This window comes from Mastomys coucha, unplaced genomic scaffold (genome assembly GCF_008632895.1).
Source record: "Mastomys coucha isolate ucsf_1 unplaced genomic scaffold, UCSF_Mcou_1 pScaffold9, whole genome shotgun sequence".
Classification (NCBI taxonomy): domain Eukaryota; kingdom Metazoa; phylum Chordata; class Mammalia; order Rodentia; family Muridae; genus Mastomys; species Mastomys coucha.
The window spans coordinates 8308112-8332515 of record NW_022196915.1 but is presented as its reverse complement, the minus strand read 5'-3'; the positions used below and the strand labels follow the sequence as shown (position 1 = coordinate 8332515).

The window sequence follows — 24404 nt, the reverse complement described above, 5'->3', positions numbered from 1 at the left end:
AATTCTATTTTATTTATATGTATTTATTATATTACTGTAGCTGTTTTCAGACACACCGGAAGAGGGCATCAGATCCCATTACAGATGGTTGAGTCACCATGTGGTTGCTGGGAATTGAACTCAGGACCTCTGGAAGGGCAGTCAGTGCTCTTAACCTCTAAGCCATCTCTCCAGCCCACCATGGTAAGTTTTGCACAAAACACATAATGCTCATTAGCTCATATATTCTCTGACTGTAAGGAGGTATGCAAAGAACATGTGTATAGAAAATATGTAAAAGAATAGGCAAAAATAAAAATATTTGGATTATGAAAAAAATTCCTCAGGGCTTCAGAGATGGCTCAGTGGGTAAAAGATTTGTGGTATAAGCAGCAAGATTTGCGTTTGGGTCCCCCAAAGTCCACATAAAGCAGGCACGGTAGTGCTTAGCATGTGGCTGCCACCTCCAGGCTCTACAGTGAAGTAAGATGGAAGGAAGAGATTCAAGACTACCCAGGGCTCGTCAGCTAGGGAGCCTGGCATACAAAGCAATTAACACAAGAGAGTGTCTCAAATAAATCAGAAGGCGAGGACCAACACTTGAGACTGCTTCTGACCTCAGTATGCCCACCATGCATGCACACACATGCGTGCACACATTTATATGTTATATTGTTTTCACCATCAATAAAATTAGCATGGACACACACAGATTCTGAAGCCCTGAAGGATAGCTTAGTTTGATTCCAAGAGTGTGGTCTGGTAACACAGCAGCAGGGCAGTGCGACATACAAGCCTTGCACTCTGAGAGCCCCGAATTCCATATGCCCAGCCTTAATTAGCATGGGATAGCCAGCAGCTTCTGAACCACCCTAGGGAGATGTTTTCTTGTCTTTAACACAGAGCTAATACGACCTACCTCAAAGTTATGAGAATAAAATAAAAAAGCATATGCAAAAGAGGCCAAGTCCATGGCCCAGAAGAGTCTATGTGCAGGCAGGATCATTAGTAGCACATACATCTGAAGGGAAAAGTGCACTTCCAATTCAAAGGACAATTCTAAGGCACAAGAAATGGCCACACTGTAAGATGGATGTTCGTCTTCAAACACCACAGAACGATTTCTCTCTAACAACAACCAGGCCATTCCATTTTCTGTGTGGTCACCTATACTGTGCTCTAAAGAACCAAAAGGATCCATCCCAAAAAACATTCTCCTAGAAGGGAAATAAACCATACAATTTCAGCAACAACAACATCAGCTTTATGTTAAGAGTGAGGATTCCTAGGCATTAGGAGGCTGAGACAGGAGGATCTCTAGTTTGAGGCCAGTGTGATCCACAAAACAAGACCTTGTTTCAAAAAGGAAGAAGTAAGAGGAGGAGCAGCAGCAGCCACAACAGCAGTCTCCTGCGATGGTTTTCAGATTGAGCAGACTCCATATAAAAGTGACAGACTAAAACCAAAACAACTCAAGCCCAGAGTTATACTGCTAGGATTTGCAGACAGATGGCAACAGTAAGGCAAGCTCTGAGTTTCTAGAATAGTTGATAGTAAACTCAAAATAAAAACAATTCCGTTATTCCACCATGATCTTCAGACACAGACTGCTTTAAAATTAGGATGCTTCTGGCATCAAATATTATGAAAACATACTGTCTTCAGCTTACTACGTTAGGTAAAAAGTAGTTTTCTAGGACTTGTCAAAATAATAGATCAGTTTTAATCATTCAGTACAATTGAGCAAAAGTTTTAAGAAAATTGTTGTTGTTCACTCCCTGCCATGGAAACATAAACAGTGTCACAGAAGAAAGCTTTCAGCATTGCTTTGTTGGATACCTGGATTAGAATGACCACCCTTTAAGACGGTCTTTGTGTTCCTCAAATCCCCAAACCAAGCCACCCGGAGCAGCTGCTCACTGGCCAACTGGTCTGCAGGATTCAGTGGACAACAAAAGGTTACCGTAATTCAATAAGATAATCAGCACACAGTTCCCACCACCCAGAGTCTTACCATCTGCAAGGCGGCAGAGCCAAATGCCTGTAAAACAACTGGCAGCATGCAAACATGTCCTCATGTCCCTCGTGTCGATGAAACTTTTCTTAGCAACAGCTAAAAAGAAACTGAACTTAAGAAAGAGAGAGAGAAAGAAAGAAAGAAAGAAAGGAAGGAAGGAAGGAAGGAAGGACAGACGGATGGACAGAAAACCTCAAGCTATTGTGATCCAAAAACTTGTTATTAAGTTATTCTGAGTGCCAGTGAGGTTTACCAGCAAGATGAGTAATATATTTCATTCAATTATATCTTGTATGAGGATAATGAAGCTCAAAGCAGACACGATCTGGATCTTGTCTTTGTTCAAGAGCCTTCCAAGTTACAGGAGGAACTCAGTGTGTGCATATAAGTTTGTATGTGTGACTGTAAGTGTGTGTGTGTGTGTGTGTGTGTATATGTGTGCGTGTGTGTATGTTAGAAAGATAATCAAAAACCTAATCACAAGAGCAACTTTAAAGCAAGACACTAGTATCAATTTAGGCTGCAACAAGACATCTCTACACCAACCTATCATAGTTACCAAGATTTCCATACAATGACAACAATTCAATGCAGACCAAAGCAGATAAAGTGGCACTCCAAAGTGCATCCAGTATAGAAGTTTCCTTTCCTACCATTACATTCAGACCTGATGTAGTGTGTCCCCAAGTATGGGACTTCATCCCTGGTAGAGTCCCACATGCTCTGAGCCTTGAGATGAAATGAGCTAATCTCAACTGCACAGTGAAGGCCTCAATCTGGTGTTATGTGTCTTCAACATCTCTTTACTGCTTGATAATCTTTGAGAGCAGGCCTTAGGCTCAGAGCCTTGGCAAATAATACTCAATTGTAATTCAATAAAATACTTTAAATAAAGAATGCTAATTATAAAAGCAATATAGACTTATTTTTCTGTAGGTAAAGACAGTGAGGCAATTTAATTTTTTTATTACACTTGTGGGGGGGGGGGTACATGCGCTCTCTGGATGTGTGGAGGTTGGAAGATAACTTACAGAAGTCAGTTCTGCCCTGCTCTTCTCTTCTGAAGATCCCAGGTACTAAACTCTTCTCCAAGTTTGGTAAGCAAGTGCCTTTTTACCTGCTGAGCCATATCAGCGGCTGCGTATTCTAGTTATATCTGCTTTCCAGTGTGCAGAAAGACTGTCGACCCTATAGACCTCGGTTATAGTATACATAGGAGACACTATTATACCCTTCACTAGGATCACTGGTTATTCACATTTCTGCCTCTTATCATTAAACCTTTACTTCTTATGCTCACACCCATTATTTATTCATGTTGTGATGTTTGCTGAACCACCCGACAATGCACTTCAGCATGTCTCCCTTTAGGAAGCCTCTCCTAACTCACAGAAATAAAGACCCACAAGAAAAATGTCATCACCACACTGAAGATCACTACCATTGATGCCATCAGCTTCTTAGTTTCTGGCCCAAGCTACCATATATACATTTATCACCTAAATGTTGTTTATGCTTTTTATAGACACAGCCCAGTGGTTAAGGATGCATATGTAAGCTACCCTACCTAGCTCAGTCACCAGTGCCCATGTAATGATGCCTGTAACCCTAGCTCTATGGGATCCTATGCCTCTGCTCTTTGCAGACACTGTTACTTAAAATATGTATACACTATACACACACAAACACATACTTAATTAAAACCAAATAAATTTAGCTTCGCTGTTACACATGCCTTTAATTCCAGCATTTGGAAGGCAAGCAGAAGGCTCTCTGTGAGCAAGGCCAGCCTGTTCTACATTAAGAGTTCCAAGTCATCCAGGGCTACACAGTAAGACCTTATCTCAAAAACTTAAATAATTAAAATAAAATTAAAATTTTAAAGCACTTAGAAAACTGGGGGAGGGGGAGAACAGGAAAGAAAAAAAAAAATCAAACCTAGGAATTAGTTTAGCAGCACTTGTTAAATCGTGTCAGTACACCACCCACATAGCTCCATTCTCAGCCTCAAGAGCACAAAAATGACGACAATGGTTATCACTTAAATACATGGGCAAGATGACGACACCACGTGTGGGTTTTGCTCCAAGATAATGCAGTAAGAGTAGGAACTGAAGCTACAGTGCTCAGGAGCTGCTCTTTACCCTTAACAAGGGGCAACACCACTCCTGATGCTGACTCAAGGATAAAAGGTCTTTCTTACAGGAAGGACACTCTAACTGAAAATATAAAGTGGAGAGATACACCCTCTTTCAACACTAGACTTGCTCTTATGAAAGAGGGCATTCAAACACTAACATTATCAGTAAGATCTTTTGGAACAACAGGGAAAAATAAACAAGTATATTATTCATGAAGACTGAAATATATAATAAAGGAGCCTGGCTTACTTACCAGGTAATAAAACATATTATGAAACTACAGTCGCTAAAACCTTGTGGTAAAGGTGTATGCACTGACAGTTCAAGGAACTAAGCCACAAAGTCTAAAAATAAATTCAAACACACATGTTTAGTTTAGGATAAAGATGGAATTTCATATACAGAAGAATAAAGAGATTATTCAACGAATGGTAATGGGACAGCTGGGCTGCCATCTGAAAAGATAATAAAGTAAAATTGGATCCCTACCTCATTCCTTAGAGTAAAATAAACTCCAGATGGATCAAAAGCTCAATAATAAAAAGTGAAAACAGGAAAACATTGGAAGAAAATACGTGGAATTTGTTTTTCTCGTTATCTTGCAGAAGAACAGGCTTATGCACAAAAATGAACCTCAGAGGCCATAAAAGAGATGGGATTGTTTTTCAGCAGAAAAACAAAATTAAATTTAAACTGTGTACACCCTATAACCTGGTCACTGATTTCAGGGATGCATCCTACACATCAGGGTGTGTGAAGGATTCATCAATATTCACAAAAGGACAGTAGGAGGCATCAATCCACTAAAGTATATTATTGATTAAAAAGAACATAGGTTGTTTTACATGATTCTAGTCCGACCTCTAATAGCACATGCTCCATTAAACACACATGAAAAGCTGTCTTCTATTTTTTAAAAGGAAAAACACAGGTGCACAGAGTATCTTTGGAAAATGATCAGATTAGGAATTGTTAATGTTTGAGGAGAACACCTGGCTGGCTGTGTGACCAAGGTGCTTGGTTCTTATATCTATCTGTTCGTCAGTCACTAACAGGTAGTGTAGTTTTTTGTTTGTACCAGAGTCTCTCTGTGTAGCCCTGCCTGTCCTGCAGCTTGTCCTGTACACCAGGCTGGCCTCAAACTCAGAGATTCACCTGCCTCAGCATCCCAAGGGCTGGGATTAAAGCCACCACCATCTGGCTTCCATTGGTGATTCTTAAAAGGCACCAATTGATGAGAAGGTGTATGTCACGCAGGGAAGGAATAAAACCCAAGGTTTCATGCATGCTAAGGAGGCACTCCACCACTAAGCTATTTATACTCAGTCCCTCAGAAAAAAAATTGGAAGCATCAATTTATTTAAAGAATGAAAAAAAGAACGGGGTATGGTGTTGTATACCTGTGATCCCAGAACTTAGGAAGTAGACAGGATCAGGAATTCAAGGTCAGCCTCAGCTACATGAAGTCAGCCTGGGCAACATTAGACCCTTTCTCAAAATAACCGAAATACTGCTAAAAATAATAATAGGAAAAAATAAAACTTATGAAAGTGTTAAACTTTGCTAAACTTTCCAACTGTAACACTGTTTTGAATTATAAGCACTGAATTATTAACTTTCTAAATTTGTATTATTTGTATTTCTTTTCTTTTTTTAGGGTGTAGGGAGCAATAGCACTCCATGACTGAGGTGTGTGTGTGTATGAGAGAGAGAGAGAGAGAGAGAGAGAGAGAGAACAGCTCTTGAACAAAATCTCAGGCTAGAAAAAATGGTTTACTGTCTAAGAGCACTTCCTGCTCTTTCAAAGTTCAATTCCCAGGCGTCCACAATGTCCAGCTCATAATCACCTCTACTCTATACCTCCGTAAGGATCCAACACCTCTAACTCCTGTGGGTATCTACACACCTACACATCTACACACACACACACACACGCATGCACAAACACACTCGAGCGCATAAATAATTAAAATAAATATTTGGGGAGAGGGGGTTCTCAATAAGTTTCTCAAGCTGGACTTGAACTTGATATCCTCTGCCTCAGCCCCCTAAGTAGCTGAGACTTCAGGCCTATAACACGTGACACAACTGTAACTCAGTTTTTGTTTTTGGTTTTTTTTACGGATTCATTTTTGTGTATGAATGCTTTGCCTGCATATATGAATGTATACCACATGCAACTGGTGCCTGCATAAGTCAGAGAAGAGAGTGTCAGATCCCCTGGAACTGGAATTACAGATGTCTGTCAGCAACTGTAGCCAAATAGGTGCTAGAAACCAAACCCAGGTCACGCACAAGAGCAATATTGTAACTTAGATTTTTAAAACGGGATTTTGAAGCCAGTAAGGCCCAGTTTATTGGGTCTTTTATTTTTATTTTAACAGGGTTTCATTCAGCCCAGGCTAGCCTTAAACCCATTGTATAAAAGATACTGGCCTTGAATTCCTTATCATCCTGCGTCTACCTCCCTCTACATGGTATTATAGCCACAAAAATTTAGAGCCAGCAGACAGACAGTGTTATCCATCGCCTCCATAAGATACAATGAAGTACACTTAGCCTCCACCATCTTGGCCTCTGGCCTCAGCTCTCTTCACATATTTCTCAGGTCAGTTTGAATAGTAGCCAAATAGGTGCTAGAAACCAATCCACAGATGCCCTGTTGCAGTAAGTGTGTAGACTGGTTTTAAACAACACCTACCCCTAATTAAGAATAGTCTAAACATGGACTGGAAAGATGACCCAGCTTGTTGCTCTTTCAGAAAACCCAAATTCAATTCCCAGCACCCTGATATCAGGAGGCTCACAACTGCTTGTAACTCCCACTCAAGGGATCCAACAGGGGGGTGGCTCAACAGTTAAGAATGCATGCTGCTCTTGTAGAGGTCCTGAAATCAGTTCCTAGCACCACAAGGCATGTCACGAACGTCTGTCTGTACTTCCAGTCCCGCAGATCCGATGCTCTCTTCTGTCCTTTATGGGTATGTATGTGGTACACTCACATATACAAGCAAAACGTTCATAAACTTAAAATAAAAATAAAATAAATTTAAAAATAAGGCTAGCGAGATGGCTCAGCAGATAAAAAGTGTCTGCCATGCAAGCCTAATAACCTGGGTTTGGGCCCCAGAACCTACAGTGTAGAGGACTAACCCCTAAAAAGTTATACTCTGACCTCTATGTATGTACTGTAGCATACATGTATCAGCACATACATCATCTTCATACATAACACTAATTGATAAAAATTGAAAATAAAAAAAAATTCAATCACTCTGAAAATGAAGTGCAACATATAGTCACGCGAGAAGGGGTCCCAGCTGTGCATCATGACAGATTTCAACGAGCTGTATAAATTACCATTCCAACATGGGCCCAGACGGGTTTTGCACATTATAAGAACAGACTTGTGTTGATTTGACCCAAATGAAGAGGTTGAGGCAGAATGTGAGCAAACGCAACCCAGCCAGCCTGAGTCCCAAGAGTCGTGTACCCGCTCCAGCACTGCTCATGGAGGAGTGTGCCCATTCCAGCACCGCCCACAGAGGGATTGCTGGCTCCAGCACCACCCATGGAAGGATGTGCCCGCTCCAGCATTGCCCATGGAGATCCCTGCTTCTTTGGCCCGTGTGTTTTCCTGTAGGATTTACCTACTTATCAGCTCTCACAGACACTCAGGGTTCATGTAAAATTATTTCGTAAGCTTTCTCTTTCTTGTTTGTTTGTTTTTCAAAACAGGGTTTTTCTGTGTAGCCCTGGCTGTCCTGGAACTTAAGAGATCCCCCTGCTTCTGCCTTCCCAGTGCTAGCATTAAAGACATGCACACCCAGCTCTATTTTCAATCATAAGAACATTACAATTGTATAAATGAATATCCTCGTATATAGTTTTCTATGATCTTCAAACACAACGTAAACTACCAAGCATGTACACGTTATAGGCACAAACACAATGTTTTCAACCATGCCTGTTTGCTTTCATTGAATGCCACAGACTAGATAGGAAAATTAAAAATGGTCCCCAAAACAAACTTCGTGAACTTCGGGAAGACTGAGAATTTACACAAGAGTACTTAAAAAAAAAAAAGTGGTGTTCTCAGTCATAACTATTTATTTCACTTTGCTCTGAATTTCTGAAATGCTTGCAAAATACATAAAATTTGCACCTGATCAGTGTTCTTCAAGTTGCCTGCAGGCTTGTGTTCATACATTAGCAAGATTTATTGCTAACCAACATACCATGCTAAATTGAAATCAAGATACTACACAATTTTCCAATACAGAGGTGATTTTATAAGTTGGCACAAACGCTTTGGGGGAGATGTAATTGTTGGTATCGTGTTATACTCAGTAGCTGTGGAAACTGAGATAAACTGGAAGGTTTCAGAAGGTCAGAGCTCATCAGATGGAAAGATTGCAGCCTTTATCAGCTCTGGAAAGCACACTGATAGGCTGATAACTAAATAGTTGTTATTCCTCATCAACTGGCAACACTTGGTATTTCCCAAGCACTTCAGCTGAGGGCAACCACGGGGAAACGCAGCCACACTGTGAAGGGAAAGGACTCTATGGCCCCTCCCCAACGCCTGCCTTTATTTGCTGTTTACTTCTCTGAATTTTTCCCAAGAACACCACCAACAACAACAAAGACATCCATATGGTTTCTCTTCCAACTGTCCAGGGTCCTTAACTGAGGGCTTGAGGTTGAAACAGACATAAAATGCTTCCAAGATTGCTTAGTCTCTGAAGCACCGAAGGGCACCGCATACACACCTTTCATCCCAGCACTCTGGAGACAACAACAGGTGGATCTCTGGGAGTTCCAGGCCAGCCTGATGTACATACCTGGTCTACACAGGGAGTTGCAGGCCAGTCAGAGCCAACAGTGATACACTACCTCAAAAATAAAGCTCTGGGACTCTGAGACTGCTCAGGTGGTAAGGCTCTCATGTGAAAACCTGAGTTTGATCCCTGGATTGATTCCACCATGCAGAGAGCCAAGCTATTCTTGGATTTATGTGCATGCCACACTTACACATCCACAATAATAAAATCTTTTGTTTCTAAAATTCATTTCTACGTGAATATGTTTACTGTGGAATGTGAGGGCCTTGCTGGGGTGTATGTGGAGGTGAGAGGGCAGCAGGTAGGAATCAGCCCCTTCCTACCTTGTGAGCTCTCAGGACAGAACTCCAGTCATGAGGCTTGGTGGCAAGTGCCTTCACATACTGAGACACATCACTGGACCATGATTTTTTTTTTTTTTTTTTTTTTGGTTTTTCAAGACAGGGTTTCTCTGCATAGGCCTGTCTGTCCTGGAACTCACTCTGTAGACCAGGCTGGCCTTGAACTAAGAAATCCACCTGTCCCTGCCTCCCAAGTGCTAGGATTAAAGGCATGCGCCACCACCGCCCGGCTCTTTTTTTTTTTTTTAATGTACTCTGTGGTCATTTAGCTAAAAAATCTTCCTCTACAACTTTAAACGTATTTCTCAAAAAATATTTTTTAAAGATTTATTTATTTTATGTATATGAATACACTGTAGCTGTCTTCAGACACCAGAAGAGGGCATCAGATCCCATTACAGATGGTTGTGAACCACAATGTAGTTGATGGGAATTGAACTCAGGAACTCTGGAAGAACAGTCAGTGTTCTTAACCTGCTGAGCCATCTCTCTAGCCCTCAAAAAATATTTTAAAAATCACAATCTAAGACATGTTCCTTTAACATGAACACAACCTATCTCAAAAAAACAAAACAAAACAAAACAAAAAACAAACAAACAAAAAAAAACCCAACTAAACATGAGGATCTGAGTTCAATTTCCAGAACCTGAGGTAAAAACCCAAAAGCCGGATCTAGCACAAGTGTACTCTGGATGGCAAAAGCTTGTGAGTTCAAGGCCAGCCTGGGCTCCACTACAGGTTTCTGGCCAGCCTAAATTTGCAGAGTAAGACCCTATCTCAAATCCCACTCCAGCCCCACAAACTTTGATTTGTTAGTAAAGGGACACCACTAAGCAGGGTCAAAAGACAGGCCCCGCCCCCACTCTTAGAAATCATTCGGTCCTAGAACTCGGACAAGCGGACTCTAACCTGTGGCCAGCATCACTTCCACAGAATGGCCCATTCTCCTGTGAGCATATTCTGACATACTATAAAATCTGAGTTGGGCAAAGCACTGTGCACCAACGCAACACAGGGTGGTCACCCCACAGAATCCATACTTAAGGCCCAGAGCTTGTGTCATCTTTGTCCTTGTGGTAACCTGGCAGATAGGAAAGGGGACTTAAGTACTTTGTTTTGATTTTTAATTTTAAAAGGAATGTGTTTTATTTACCTATTGTTTTACTTTGCTTTTGAGACAGGACAGAAACCATGGATCAAACCAAGTAAACAGCTAAGAACAAAAGCAAGGAAACAAGACTCTGCTAGAAGGCTATGCTGCTGTCATCATTTAACATGGTAAGAACCATGTGACTTCCTAACCACAGAATGACAAACTGCAAAGCTTTAAAAGCTTTATGTGAACAAAACAGCAATGGAAAATTCAAACACAGAACGAAAGGTTAGTCACACGGCCTCAAGCCTGCACTGAGCGCTTACTAGTCACAAAAGAAGAGAAGAGCTGCTTCTACAAAGGAATATCCGGAAGCTGAAAATGGGCTTGTATGGCATTCAGGAGGCCCTGTGTTCAAATCTCCAGTGAAAGTATCAAGTCCAGACATCCTACAAGACAACTCTTCGGGGGGGGGGGGGGGGGGGGACCGCACACGCCTTTAGTCCCAGCACTTGGGAGGCAGAGGCAGGTGGATTTCTGGGTTCGAGGCCAGCCTGGTCTAAAGAGTGAGTTCCAGGACAGCCAGGACTATACAGAGAAACTCTGTCTTGAAAAAAACAAAACAAAAACAAAAACAAACAAGACAAAAGGACATCTCTTCAAAATTAGCAATGTCTCTGGATAGCAGAAAGACTGTTCTCTGCTAAGTAATGATGACCAAATGCCACTTGTGAACTTTGCTGAGTCCTAAATCAAGTTATAAATAACATTAAGACTCTTTTGAGAAAATACAACTATTGGTAAACCCTCTGGCTTCACTTTTGAAGTGAATGACAGCACTGATGTATACAGGAGGCTGTTTTCATCCTCACTAAATGTTTAAGGATGCAGCATAATGATGTCTGCCATTTATGTTCCAATAGTTCATCCAAACTTATCTCCTGTTTGGTTTCTTTGTTATTGTTTTGTAACAGGGTCTTTCTCTATAAAGCCCCGACAGTCCTGAACTCACTTCTGTAGACCAGGCTGGCCTTGAATGCAGATCTGCTCTCCTCTGGCTCCCAAGTGCTGGGAATTAAGGGCTTAAGCTACCACACCAAGCTCAAAAATTATACATACACAAGTTCATTTATTCATTTTCTCTCTCTAGAAGAGAAAGAATAGGTACGGTACTAACAGTTGTTGAAAGAATGAGCATGTATTATTCAGACAGTACAACTTTTAAATTACAAAGCTAAGGAAGAAGGTGTGCCCTGGCTCACTCCACTGCCCACCTCTCCCAGGTCTCTCACATACTGCCCAGGATACAATGAACAGCTGGTGTTCTTCGGATAGTCTCCACACTTCCACAAGCACATATTATTTGCCACAGGTTTACTCACAATTCGAGCTCAATAGCTAAAATCTGGTTTTGTAGTAAGAGAGAAACACATGACATTAGGATTCCAGAGAAACAGGTCAACCATGAGGACAGAGTCATCTTTGATGACCTTGTTACTGGCATTAGTTTGTGCTTTCTTCTCTTCTGCTATTACTCTTGTTCCATACAATCTTTACACTCTTATTTTGAGCTTCATCCTTCTTACTTATGCCTGCAGAGAGTTAAAGCACGTCAGGAAACTGGACAAAAAACAGGACTGGTTGCATCAGGAACTACTACAGAAAGCACACTGCCTTTGGCTCCCAGCCCAAGTCACTGGGAAGCTCACAGGCAGCCTGGACCCAAGCTCTCCTCCTTCTCCCTGCACTCCATATGGCAGCTGTCTGACATCAAAGAAGGTAGGAGAGGTTCTCTGCATTCTCCAGACTGTTCCCACTCCTTCCCTTGAAATATGGAAGAGCCCATGATGTCTCAATCAGCTCTCCCACAATCCCTCCTTTCCTGCATGCTAGGAATGCACAATGCTTAACAACAGAACCCCAAGTGGGGGTTGCACAGAAGAGAAGTAGCAGCAAGGAGGACTAACAGCAGACCTCCCTGGCGAGGGAGAACACCAGCTAAATGTCACATGCCTTCCAGAATAACACCAAGGAATAAAAACTGAACTTGTAAATGAAATTAGGTTGCTCTTTTGAACTGCCAGTCTAGCTAGACAGGAAAAGGCTCAGCATGGTTTCTATGAGTGCCTATGCTGTTTTTAATAGGGAGGACACAATCAAGCCAAAGCAAACATCTGTTAACCAGTCAAGTCTGTTAATGAAACAATACTGCAGCTGGTTTATCAAAGATCAAAAGTGAAGCAAATTAGAAAAGGGATGTATGAACAAAGATGGTTTCTGAAGCATTTTAAACCCATTTGTCAAATTAACACAGATCCCTCCTGGATCCCCTAGGAGCACTGATTAGGGTTTACCCTGCACCTTGGTAGAGACTAGCTTTGGTTTAATCCAACATCGTTTCATCTAATACTTCCGTCTGTCTCATTCCACTCTCTCAAAAACATAACCTTTCATAAACAAAATAAAACTGTGCACTACATTATAGCCTACTAATTACAATGTTTACTTTTACAAAGATAAACAATAATAGGAGGTTTTCCACTCCTGGCAGCTTCTCGGCAAAGGGGTCCACATCCAGGCAGAAGCATCAGTGCAGGGAGAGGCCATCCCTCTTTCTCTGAGGCACATGCACTAACTTCCTGCCACCACCTGAAAGCAGCAAGAACACCCACATGCAAATAAACACACACTTGCCTTATGGCCCTGCAAACAGAATGTCATCAGCAAATTACATGGCTGACTCATTTGCTAACTATAATTTGGTAAGCTAATTGCTGTTTATGTGAAATATTAATGGGTAGGAGAGATGAAAGTCCTGAGAAGATTTCAGATTCATATTTTAAATCTTGGTGTGAGTGGAAAACAATTGTACCAAATCTACTCTAGCTTAATGTTCAAGATTTAAAAAATGAAGTATAGAAACACAACAAAATCATAAATTTTTACAAGCAAAATTGTCACTTCAATGATAAAACAATTACATCTCCCATGTGTTGTCGATAACATACAAAGATAAAATAGATTTTAAAAAAAAAACCACCACAACAACTCAGTCTTCCATTTTGAGAACATTTAAAGTGTATCATCTGCTGAAGTCTGGAGAAAAAACAAAAATAAAATCTTTGCCATTCAAAATAAGATCAGAATAAATCAGCAAACAACACATAACTGTTAAAATAACCTCAAAGCTAAAAATACTGACTTTCTTGGTACTAAAAGTATCACAGCATAGGAACATGGCTCACTAGGAGTTTTTGCCTAATGAGCATAACCGTCCTCTTTTCTATACCCACAACACACACACACACACACACACACACACACACACACACACACACACGGTTATAAAGTCATGTAGGTACAGGAGATACAAGTATAAATTCTCCAAAGTTGGTGCTCATTCAAGATAGGATTAGTGTTGTGGGAAAGGAATCAAACGCATCAAACACACCTAAGATCTAAAGAGTTACAGGAATGTTCGCCACGCCCTTTACAATCAAACCTTCTGACTTGATGCTGCTCCTCTCCTGTAGCTACTTCGAGAAGCCTCGACAAGTTCTATCTTGATAACAGTTCAAAAGTAGAACAAGCTGTCATGCTTCAAGTGCAATAGAAAGACCCAGTCACTCACTTCATCTTCCCCTTGACCTGGCTGCCTAGCTGGAGACGGTCCGAGAGCTCTCCTTGGTGGCTGGACTGGTACGGCCCTGGAGCATTGAACCCTCCCTTCAGAAGAACTTCTCAAGCTTAATTACAGGAACAACAGGATCCACAAGCTTGCTTCCCTGACCTTGGAACTGTGAGCACTGATCCACCTGATCTTTTAAGCTGTAACAGGTTTCACCATTCTAAAACTGACTTTTATGCAGGTCAATTCCAAAATTCAGAGAATTTTGAAAAGCATTTTTCCTAATATTTAAGGCTTTATCCGACTTCCGGTTGAATAGATATAGCTAAATATTCTTTGAGAACAAGGAGTCTTTGATACAAAGGACATGAACTGAAGTCAACATAAGACATCGGAACTCTAATTGAGATCCTTCACAAAGTACCAACTAAAAAATTCCCAGAGACAAGATGAGGAGGGTGTCCTAGTGACAGGGAGAAGGGGGTTAGAGAAGAGAAAACAGCAAAGACAATCTAAAAATAAAATGTTCTCATTTGTGGTCTGGTGAGTGAATATGACATAGGATGGGAATGTGTCTCTGAACAGGAATCCTTCACACTGACATACTGCCCTGCCTAGAATGCCCCCAAACACATATCTCTTAAAGGGGGTGGGGGTAGGGGGTCAGGCATGATAGTACCACATAATCTTAGCACTTGGGAGGCTGAGGCAGAAGAATTAGGCCAGCCTGGGCTACATAATATATTTGGATTTCCCCTACTTTACAGTGCACTGGAAATACACCAAGACTTGACATTATATAAATTTTAGGATGATACTCTCAATAAAGTGAAATACTAAGGAATCTGCTTAAAATTGAACTAAACTGATTTTATGAAAATGCCCATATGTGCAAATGGAATCTTACTGCTATAAAGTGTGATAACTGAAGTCTCTCAGAATATTTGACTTTCCAAAGTCCTCATAATCTGACCTAATTGAGCTTTACCACTTTTAATGAGAAGCATTAATACTATCCTTTAGGAGTTCCCACCCTGAGTCAAAGATAAAGTTTTATCTGCAGTGGTTTAATTCATTTCCCTATCATCTCAGCAGAGAAAGCTTTCTTAAATAAATACCAAGTATTTCGAGTTAAGAGGAGAATGCTGATCCCCAATTTGAATTCCAGAGTCTCAAAAGTGCTGCAATGACATTCCAGGAAGCAGAGGCCTCCTGGGTTAACTTCCATTGTGCCCGTCCCTGCACAGGAGTGATGATGATGTTAAATCTAATGAGGCACAGACTTCCCTGCTGCATTTCAAGTTTGATGACATTATAAAAAAAAAAAAAAAAAAAAAGAGTAAAAAAAGCCTATCCCAACTACCAAATTTCAAATGCTGAGAGGGAGTCTATCTGCTGGGGGAAAACTGTTTCTGACCGACTGAAGAACTAAGAGAGACATTCACTGTTCATGAGTAGCCCCAGGGCTAACTAGGACACTGCCCTGGACAAATGAGCCCTGGACTCAAGACTATCTGGGTGGACTCTCAGCTTGACTGTTCACCAGTTCTACTGACCTTGAACAAAAAGCTTAAGCTTTGCTCTCAGTTTTTCCATCTGCAAAAAAGTAGGACACTAATCTACCTCCCTTCCAGTAACTATGAGTCAGGAGCTAAGTGTGAAGTACTTGGAAGAGGCCAGCATTTATGCTTACAATACATTAGCTGCTATTTTTATTTTCTCTTTTACAATGACATTCAACTTCTCAAAGGTAATCACAAATAACAGCTTCTTTAAAAGATGATTTCACCAAACTATAGCTAAGACTGCACCATCCTGGAACAGTCTCCATTCACATCCTAAATTCTGCCAAGCATGGAGACATACCTGAACTTCCAGCTACTTGGAGGCTAAGGTAGAAGGACCAAAATTCAAAGCCAGCCTGGAAAACTAAGTGAAACCTTGTCCCAATATGTGTACTGGGACATATATGTATATATGTGTATATATATATATATGTATATGTGTATATACATACATATATATATATTATTTTAATGAAATTAGGGGTGGAGGGATGGTATAGTGGGTAAAGTACTCACCTCACAAGTACAAGGATCTAAGTTCAGATCCCCAGCACTCAAGCAAAATAAGGCTGGCTACAGTGGATGCCCATCTGTAATCCTAGCTCTGAGAAAGTGGAGAAAGGAGGATGCCTCCCCTGGGACTCTCTGGGCAGAAGGGGTGAACTAGATGAAAGACCTCTAAAGGTCTATAGCCAAGTCAGTGAGCTCCAGGTCCAGTGGCAGATCCTGCCTCAAAGATTACAATGGAGAGCAAAAGAGGAAGACACCCAACATTTAAAAAGAAAGCCAGGGATGGTGGTGTACACCTTTAATACGAGCACTCAGGAGGCAGAAGCAGGCAGATTTGAGGCCAGCATGATCTGCATAAAGTGTTCTAGGCCAGCACCGCTGCTGTAGAGTGGGACCCTGTCTCCAAAAACAAAAAAGGGGTGGGAGGGTACCTCTCAGATACCTATTGAATTCCAAGACACTCTGGGCTACATACATAATGAGATTTTATCTAAAAAAATAACATGTTTGTATGTATATGTATGTATGTATACATATTAATATTAGGTTGCGGCTAGATTGCGGCTAGATTAGATATCAGTATAAAATACAACCAAAATCCTATTATGATTACTTGATACAATTATTCCCCAAATTTTATCAACTAAATATTCTGGAGCACGTTTTCTCAATTTTCCTTGTTAAATAATGATGCTAAGTGGACAGCTGAAAGATCTCCATCCTAGAAAAAGCAACTGCAATTGCAGCTAAGCAATAAATGTCTCAGTTCTCTATCCGAGACACTTTCAAACATGAATTTTTCTTTTAGACTAAAAATAGTTCTGTACAGATGCTGCCTGAAGAAAAATGATAAGGCTAGCAAGAAATGATGAGCAAGGTTGCAGAGAAGGAGAGGAGCTATGGAGAACCTGTCCTGCCCTCGCCAGACTCAGAAAATGCCTCCCTCCCGAGGACACAATTATTCGTGAAGATACAAAACTGGCCACAGTGCCTGATAATTATGCAACTTTGCCACAGCTGAGGATAAAAAACAAAGATAATCAAACTTGTGAAGAAATGGCTCTGGATCCCCTTAAAGAATTCCACCTCAGCACTCAGAAGCAAAACCAGGAAAGTCTCTGTTTCAGACCAGTCTAGTCTAAATACAGAGCTCGAAAACAGCCTGAGCTTCATAGTGAAGCTCTATCTCTAAATAAATAAATAAAAATGTAAACTTCTTTTAATTTAAAAAAATGTTTCAAGGAGAAACAGGTATCTAAATGGCTGGATTCAGGAATTCAAATAAGTCATTTTCTGTAATTTTTTAAAGGAGAGTTATCAAGCAAATTTCATAGTTTTCTTCATTTTTGATACATCCATAATCAATGAATAAATAAATATTGTAGAAGACCAAGAAGGTACGAACACAGTTAAGAAACCCATTCTAGACTTCAGACACATGTGTTAAGACCTGGTCTTCCTCAGTTCAGAGGTGGGCCCCTACTAGCTAAACAAAAAGGGAAACAAGGTCCATGTCATAAGTTCTTTGTACCAGAAGAACAAAAGCAAACTAGTTTTGCTAGTCTCCTAGGAGTTGAGACAAAATCCAGGCCTCCTCGTGGTAGCAGGCAGACACCTTCCCACAGAGCCTAACACCTGGCTTTCTATACTTCTCAATACACAGTTTACAGGCACAATTGCTTCCTATTAACAATGGTCAATGTCAGCCTATCAATGAATACACTTAACCAAAAGTTGGGAAAGGAATGCAAAACCCAGAGGACTTGATTTGCAATCTGCTGTTCTACTTCAGCATGACTTTGGGAAATTAATTCAGTAAGTTTAAAATAAAACCAAGAAAACTGTACCCAAATGAAGACTTAAAAATCTCAGCAGAAACAAAACTCTGTCGTGTACTTACAATGCTATAAAAATAACATAAAGCCTTGGGCCAGCAACACAGCTCAGTGGTAAAGTTGCTTGCTGCCAGCCTATCAACCTGAGTTTGATCTCCAGGACCTACCCAGTGGAAGGAAGAACACCTGCAATTGTCCCCAAACCTCCACATGTGCACTATGGCTTGCAGGCATGTGTACACAAAAACAGACAAATACATCAAACAAAGCAAAATAAACATTCACCTACACCCACTGACCACTGACAACAAATGGCTTTAAACAGAAGGGACTTAGGTCACACAATATGCAAAGATTATCAGTATTAAAATAAATATGGAGGTTTTTCTCTCTACAATTAAGGGAAGAAAAACTCCACACTCTCCTTTTTTGGGCTTGAAGAAGGTGGATTCAAGTTTACCTGGTAGTTACAATATAAAACAAGTCATGTGCATATTATCTCTTAGTCAATGAGGAAACCCTCAATATGTCATAAAATGTTTAAACAATCATGCTATGAAATATCCTAATATAAAATATATAAGCCAGCTTCAAGGCAAAAACAACTGATCCTTACAAACTCCATCTTCCATCCACATCAGTAGTTCTCAGCCTTCCTAATGCTGTGACCCTTTAATACAGCTAACTATAAAATTATTTTATATACTGTAATTTTGCTACTGTTATGAATTGTAACGTAAATATTTTGGGAGATAGATGTTTGCTGAAAGGGTTGGGCCCCACAGGCTGAGAACTGCCTAAGTGGAAGTGGGAGTTAAAACAGTGATATCCCCAGCATCAATACCGCACACTCACCTGGTCTTTCTCGTGGGGTAGAAGGCTGACGGGCGGGAGTGAGGACGGAAAAGCACTGGGATAATGGGGCGCCCCTTTGCCATCTGAGCTCCCACTATTGACCCTGTACTGTGGTCCTTCCTTCAGTAACCTCCCATTGTTCACAGCACGCTTGGCTCCTAGTCGCAACCTCTGCTGAAAGGCTGGGTGGTTGGTGGTGCCTGTAAGATCACTCTGGCTTCTCAGATACTTCTCAATGTTCTTCAAGGAGGAGCCATTTGGCTCCTCAAGGCCTTCGATTGCTCTCTTTAAAAGTTTATTCCAATCCACATTGCGTAGATCATTACATGGCGGTCCTTTAGACCCCTTGGTTGGCTTGGGGAAAGTGCCTGGTTTAACTGATGAAAAACGCCCAGGATTGTCTGGGTCCTTATAGGAAGCAAGGCCTTTGTTGGTGACTTTGAGAACGGAGCCATCCTGAACACTGAGTTCCAGCTGTTCCGAGACTGTTTTCTTATCCAACCCATGGGATGTGCTGACTGCATGGCAGATTCTCTCTTCTGAGGGCCGCTGCTTCTGCTTCTTGATTTTCTGCACCGCTTCAAGAATCCACTCTGTGTAAAGTGGGTTTGCAAGTTTTACCATGGTTGACAAATGGCTTCTCCAACACAGACGCTACCCATAGAGGCTCACCTTGTGCTCAACACAACCTGCACATTCCAAAGTCACAATTCAACACACGGGCAGAGGATCTCAGCCCTTGTGAAGCAACAGCGTAGGAACAATCATCCTTAAGAGAGTCGAAAGAGGACTGACCGCCAGGCAATAGTGATGGTTGTCTTATTTCACCAATGGGAAAGACTGCACTCTTCAGGTGAGAGACATCTCTAGGAAACCAAGACCTTAAAAGATAAAAAGAGAGAGAGAGAGAGAGAGAAGGCTCTTAATAATGGAACTTCTAAAATTAAAGACTTCTCAGCATTATTCTTTATCAGATACAAAACAAACACACTGGCAGGCTAGTTCTATGCAATACAGCCACAGGACAATACTGTCCAACCAGGCACTAGATCACACTCTATGCAGGTATTTTTTTTAGGATTTTCTTTATTTACATATAATAATTTAAGTAACATTTAAGAGACCACATCTGTCAAATATCCTTGAGATTGCTCAGTGGGTAAAGGCACCTGCCCCAGCACTGATTACCTGAGTTCAATCCCTAGGACCCACACGGTGAAAGAAAAGACCTCTCTAGGGCTGGGGAGATGGCTCAGTGGTTAAGAGCACCGAATGCTCTTCCAGAGGTCCTGAGTTCAATTCCCAGCAACCACATGATTATTCACAACCATCTGTAATGGGATCTGATGCCCTCTTCTGGTCTGTTTGAATAGAGCAATGGTGTACTCATATACATAAAATAAATAAATAAATCTTTAAAAAAAGAAAAAAGACCTCTCTCCCCAAAGTTGTCCTCTGACCACTATGCACACACACACTGTGCCCTAAAACCCCTCAAAGTACAAAATAAATTAAAATGTGGAAAATTTGACTTCTGTATCAAAATTAATAACCACGTGAAAGCAGTCTAAGGTACATGTCTACAGAGATATAAAATAAATATCAGAAAGGAAAGAGTACACGCCTTTAACTCCAGCACCCAGAAGGCTGAGACAGGCAGATCTTTGTTTGAAGAAGACTGTCTGTTCTACAAGGGAGTCTCAAGCCAGCCAAGAGCTACACAGTGAAACTGTCTCCAAAGAAACAAAAACTTAAGAAAAGACACAGTAAAGCTGAGCTGAGCTAGGTCACAGAGGAAAATTCCCAGCCTCGCCATCTGTATGGGATCAGGATACACTGGTGCTCTCCTCTGTGTAGCATCTGTTTGTGAGAGCGGCTATGGCATAGGCTGGCAAACTGAAATGAATACAGTAACACCCCTTCACCCTTTAATAACATAGTATTCTACGTATCTTAACACCTGCTCCAGCTCATCCCACACCTCAACAGAAAGACAATCTCTACAGATCTGACTCCAGCTGGCCAGGGTAGCAGTGCGCTCAGACTTCTGCTCTCCAATCTGGTACTGAGTACAATCCTGGCCCAGGAACTGGGCCAGACCTACTGCTCTCCAGTAACGTCTACATCTCAGCCCGCTCTATCCAGATGACAGCGTGTTCACACATAGCATCATTTTGCTAGGTGTGATATGATGGCATAAGCCTGGGATCTTAGCATTTAAGAGGTTGCAGTAAGGCTGAGAGTTTGAGGCCAGTCTCAGCTACATAAAACTGTCTTTTTATCCAAATAGACAACAAAAACATCACATAATCGCCAGCATAATTGTAAATGTAAATGGCTTGAGGATGTAACAATGAACAGCACACTACAGCTCAAGGGACATCATTTTGGAATCTGAGCCCAATCCAGTTCTCACCTGTGCTTTAGCCACCTGCTTCATCTAGTTCTGCCTCTGCAGAGACACTGATAAGGCTCTGGCCCCCAACCCTATTACTGCCTAATGGAGAAGTACAAAATTAAAGAGACCTAAGCCTGGGTTGCTTTCCCTACAGGCAGCACATGAACAGTATTCCCACTTACTAATGGGGAAAGGTCCAAGTCCCCCAGTGGAGGCCTAGAACACAGATACTATACCTGATATATACTGTACTGCCTTGGTTTAGTTTTTTCCTGTACATACACAATAACTATAGACTTTAATTTATAAATCAGGTACAATAGAAATGAACAATAAAATAAAAAAATCCTAACAGAAATGGTGAGCTGATGAGACCTAAGGGTCATCCACTTCTCAGCTGCCCAGTACAAGATCTTTCTCCAATCTCCCTAACAGCCCGCAAAATCTCTGGAGGCAGCTCGATGCAATGACAGGAAGCCGGAGCCATAATAAATTTCTTCTCACAGAAACAAGCCTCCACCTCCCCGTGATTCTGATGCACCAGTTGAGTTCTCCAGGAATAATCCCAAGACATTTCACTATTTCTTCAATATGACTGGCCCTCAAATACTTGAAAATAAGTATCTTTTAAAAACCACTATCAGCCACCCCGCCTGTATGCCTCCCTTAATAAACACTGCTAGCCAAGCTCCTTCAACCTTTACACAATCCTAGACCCCTAAGCGCAGCCATTTGTCGGCTACACACTACTGCTAACGTACACCTTAAAAGTCCCCAGCCCAGGGGTCACTCAGTTCCAAGTGTAACTCCAAGTCACAGGAGCCCCTTAGTAGCCATGCTGGCCGTGGGGAGCATGCAGCCCACCAAATGCTCATCTTTCTTCAAAACTGTTGTCTGACTAAGCCTTCCCAGTCCTTCCCCAGAAGACTAGAACCCTGGGTTTTTGTTGTTATTCGTGTTGCATATTTCCTTTTGCTGTTTGATTTTAACACAAGGTCTTTCTAGCCGGGTACTCATTAAATAGCTCAAGCTAACCTTGAACTTACAGTAAACCTTCTGCCTCAGCATCCCAAATGCTGAGTTCACAGGCAAGTACCACCACCCATAGCTTTTTAAATCATGGTTTAAAGCTGATTTGAACTATCTTCTAACCTGCCAAAGACTGTCTGAATCTTGACTGCCATCTGCAAATCTATTAAGTTCTCCATCTTGTGCCATCACACAAATCACTGACAGACCTTAGAGCTGGAGTGCCGTGCTTGGGAGAAAACCGCTGAAGCACCTCCCCTTGCCAGAATGTGTACAACAGGAAACGTATCTTTTCAAAGCGAAATCATATACAGCGAAATTCCGTTAGAAGATATTCCACTGTACCCAAGCAATTATCTCATCTTTTGTCATTTGTTCGGGAGGAACCACGACTACCTCGACCTACCGTACAAAACACACCTGAGGGAGCAGGTGAGACGGCGTCACAGCAAAGTGCTGCTTTCAGGCATTTTAGATACGTAAGCAAAAGAGCATCAGTAAAGCAAAATATATTTCTCAAGTAATAAACATCCAAAATATACATTCCCAACAAGCTTTTTACCACAATCAGTATCCACCAACAAAATAACCATCCATACCCATTACCAACATAGTTTGGCAAGACTGAAATTTCATATCTTAAAAATGTAATATAGCAAGAGGAAACACCAAAACTGGAACTCTAAATATTTAACAATCCATGACAAAAATGAAGATTGCCCAGATCTCCAGGAAAATATGACCCCCAATTATGTTTATTTGGGCATAAGGGCATCCCTTAAATCAGCAACTATCTCAGGAAAATGGTTAAAGAAGTACATTTCACTTTCTTTAAACTACGACTCCTAATTTTTTCCACAGATTATCTGCATTAAAAATATTTCTGCACAAGGCTGGAGAGATGGGTCAGCAGTTAAGAGCATTGACTTCTTCCTCTTCAGTGGTCCTGAGTTCAATCCCCAGCAACCACATGGTGGCTCACAACCATCTGTAATGGGATCCGATGCCTTCTTCTGGTGTGTCTGAAGACCACTACAGTGTACTCACATATATAAAATGAATAAATAATATTTTTTAAACAAAAAAAGAATCTCTGCAGGCTGGCCAATAGTGGCGCATGCCTTTGATACCGGCACTCAGGAGGCAGAGGCAAGTGGATCTCTGTGAGTTTGAAGCCCGCCTGGTCTACAGAGTGAGTTCCAGGACAGCCAGGACTACACAGAGAAACCCTGTCTCAAAAAGCCAAAATAAAACAAAACAAAACTGACTGCACTGTTGGCTGGTGAGTGGACTCAGCAGGTAAAGGCGCTTGCTGCGAAGCCTAGCAATGTAGAGTTCTATCCCGGAAGGCCACAATGAAGTGGAAGGAGAGAACTGCCCTTCCAAGTTGTCCTTGGACCCCAGAATGTGATCTGTGACACACACCCACACCAATGATTTTAGTAAAGGAAGAAAATTGTGTAAGTCCGAGAATGCAGAATGACGGCTCTGAGGCATGCTCATCTCCAAGTCTCTCTAGCTTTGGTAGATATGTGCTATCCCAATATCTCCAAATTTAAAACTAGGTTTGTGACAGCCCTTTAAAAAGAATCCTCTCATGAAAATACACACCACCAGGCAAATGTAACATTTTAGAGACAAGAGCATTAGGGCCCTAACAATTCACCAACTGACTAGTCCTGAGTACTAACTTTCCCTGGCAGCAATCACCATTTGTCCCAAAATTCATCTAGCACTGACATACTGAGTTATTATAGTTCCGGGGCTACTAGCTTTACATAAGAGAAAGGCACAATATCAACATAAGTCTCAATTAGGGCACAGTGATCATTTTCACTTCAAAGACCAAAAAGAAAAAAGAAGTCATAAATACCTGTATCTTAATCTTACACAAACTGACCAGACAACCTTATTAGATCCTTCTCCCCTCCCGCAGCCACCTGCACAAACCCCTCTCCTCAACTTCATCTCAAAATGAGCTCCCATCCGACACCATCCAACAGAGTTAATTAGGCAGAAGCCGATGTAATTCAGCAGCTCTCTGCTACAAGCTGAATCAAATGTTTAAAAAGTATATACAGCTTGGAAAGGAGGGAAATCAGAAGTCTCTTGCCTGTAAGCCAATTCTCAGCTAAATACACGCACAGCATCTACTTTGTACATTATCC

The 24404-nt window shown here is 41.4% G+C and overlaps 1 protein-coding gene across 9 annotated transcripts in view; it reads right to left on the bottom strand.

Moving 5' to 3' along the window:
* The window catches only part of Kat6b (lysine acetyltransferase 6B), a 179322-nt gene that overhangs the window by 141884 nt on the left and 13034 nt on the right, over window positions 1–24404 (bottom strand). For all 9 annotated transcript variants that reach the window (XM_031362738.1, XM_031362743.1, XM_031362742.1 and 6 more), the window contains exon 2: window positions 18810–19690. In XM_031362738.1, the coding sequence (XP_031218598.1) occupies window positions 18810–19433 (624 nt within the window). In that variant the 5' untranslated portion in view covers window positions 19434–19690. The remainder of the gene's footprint in view (window positions 1–18809; window positions 19691–24404) is intronic.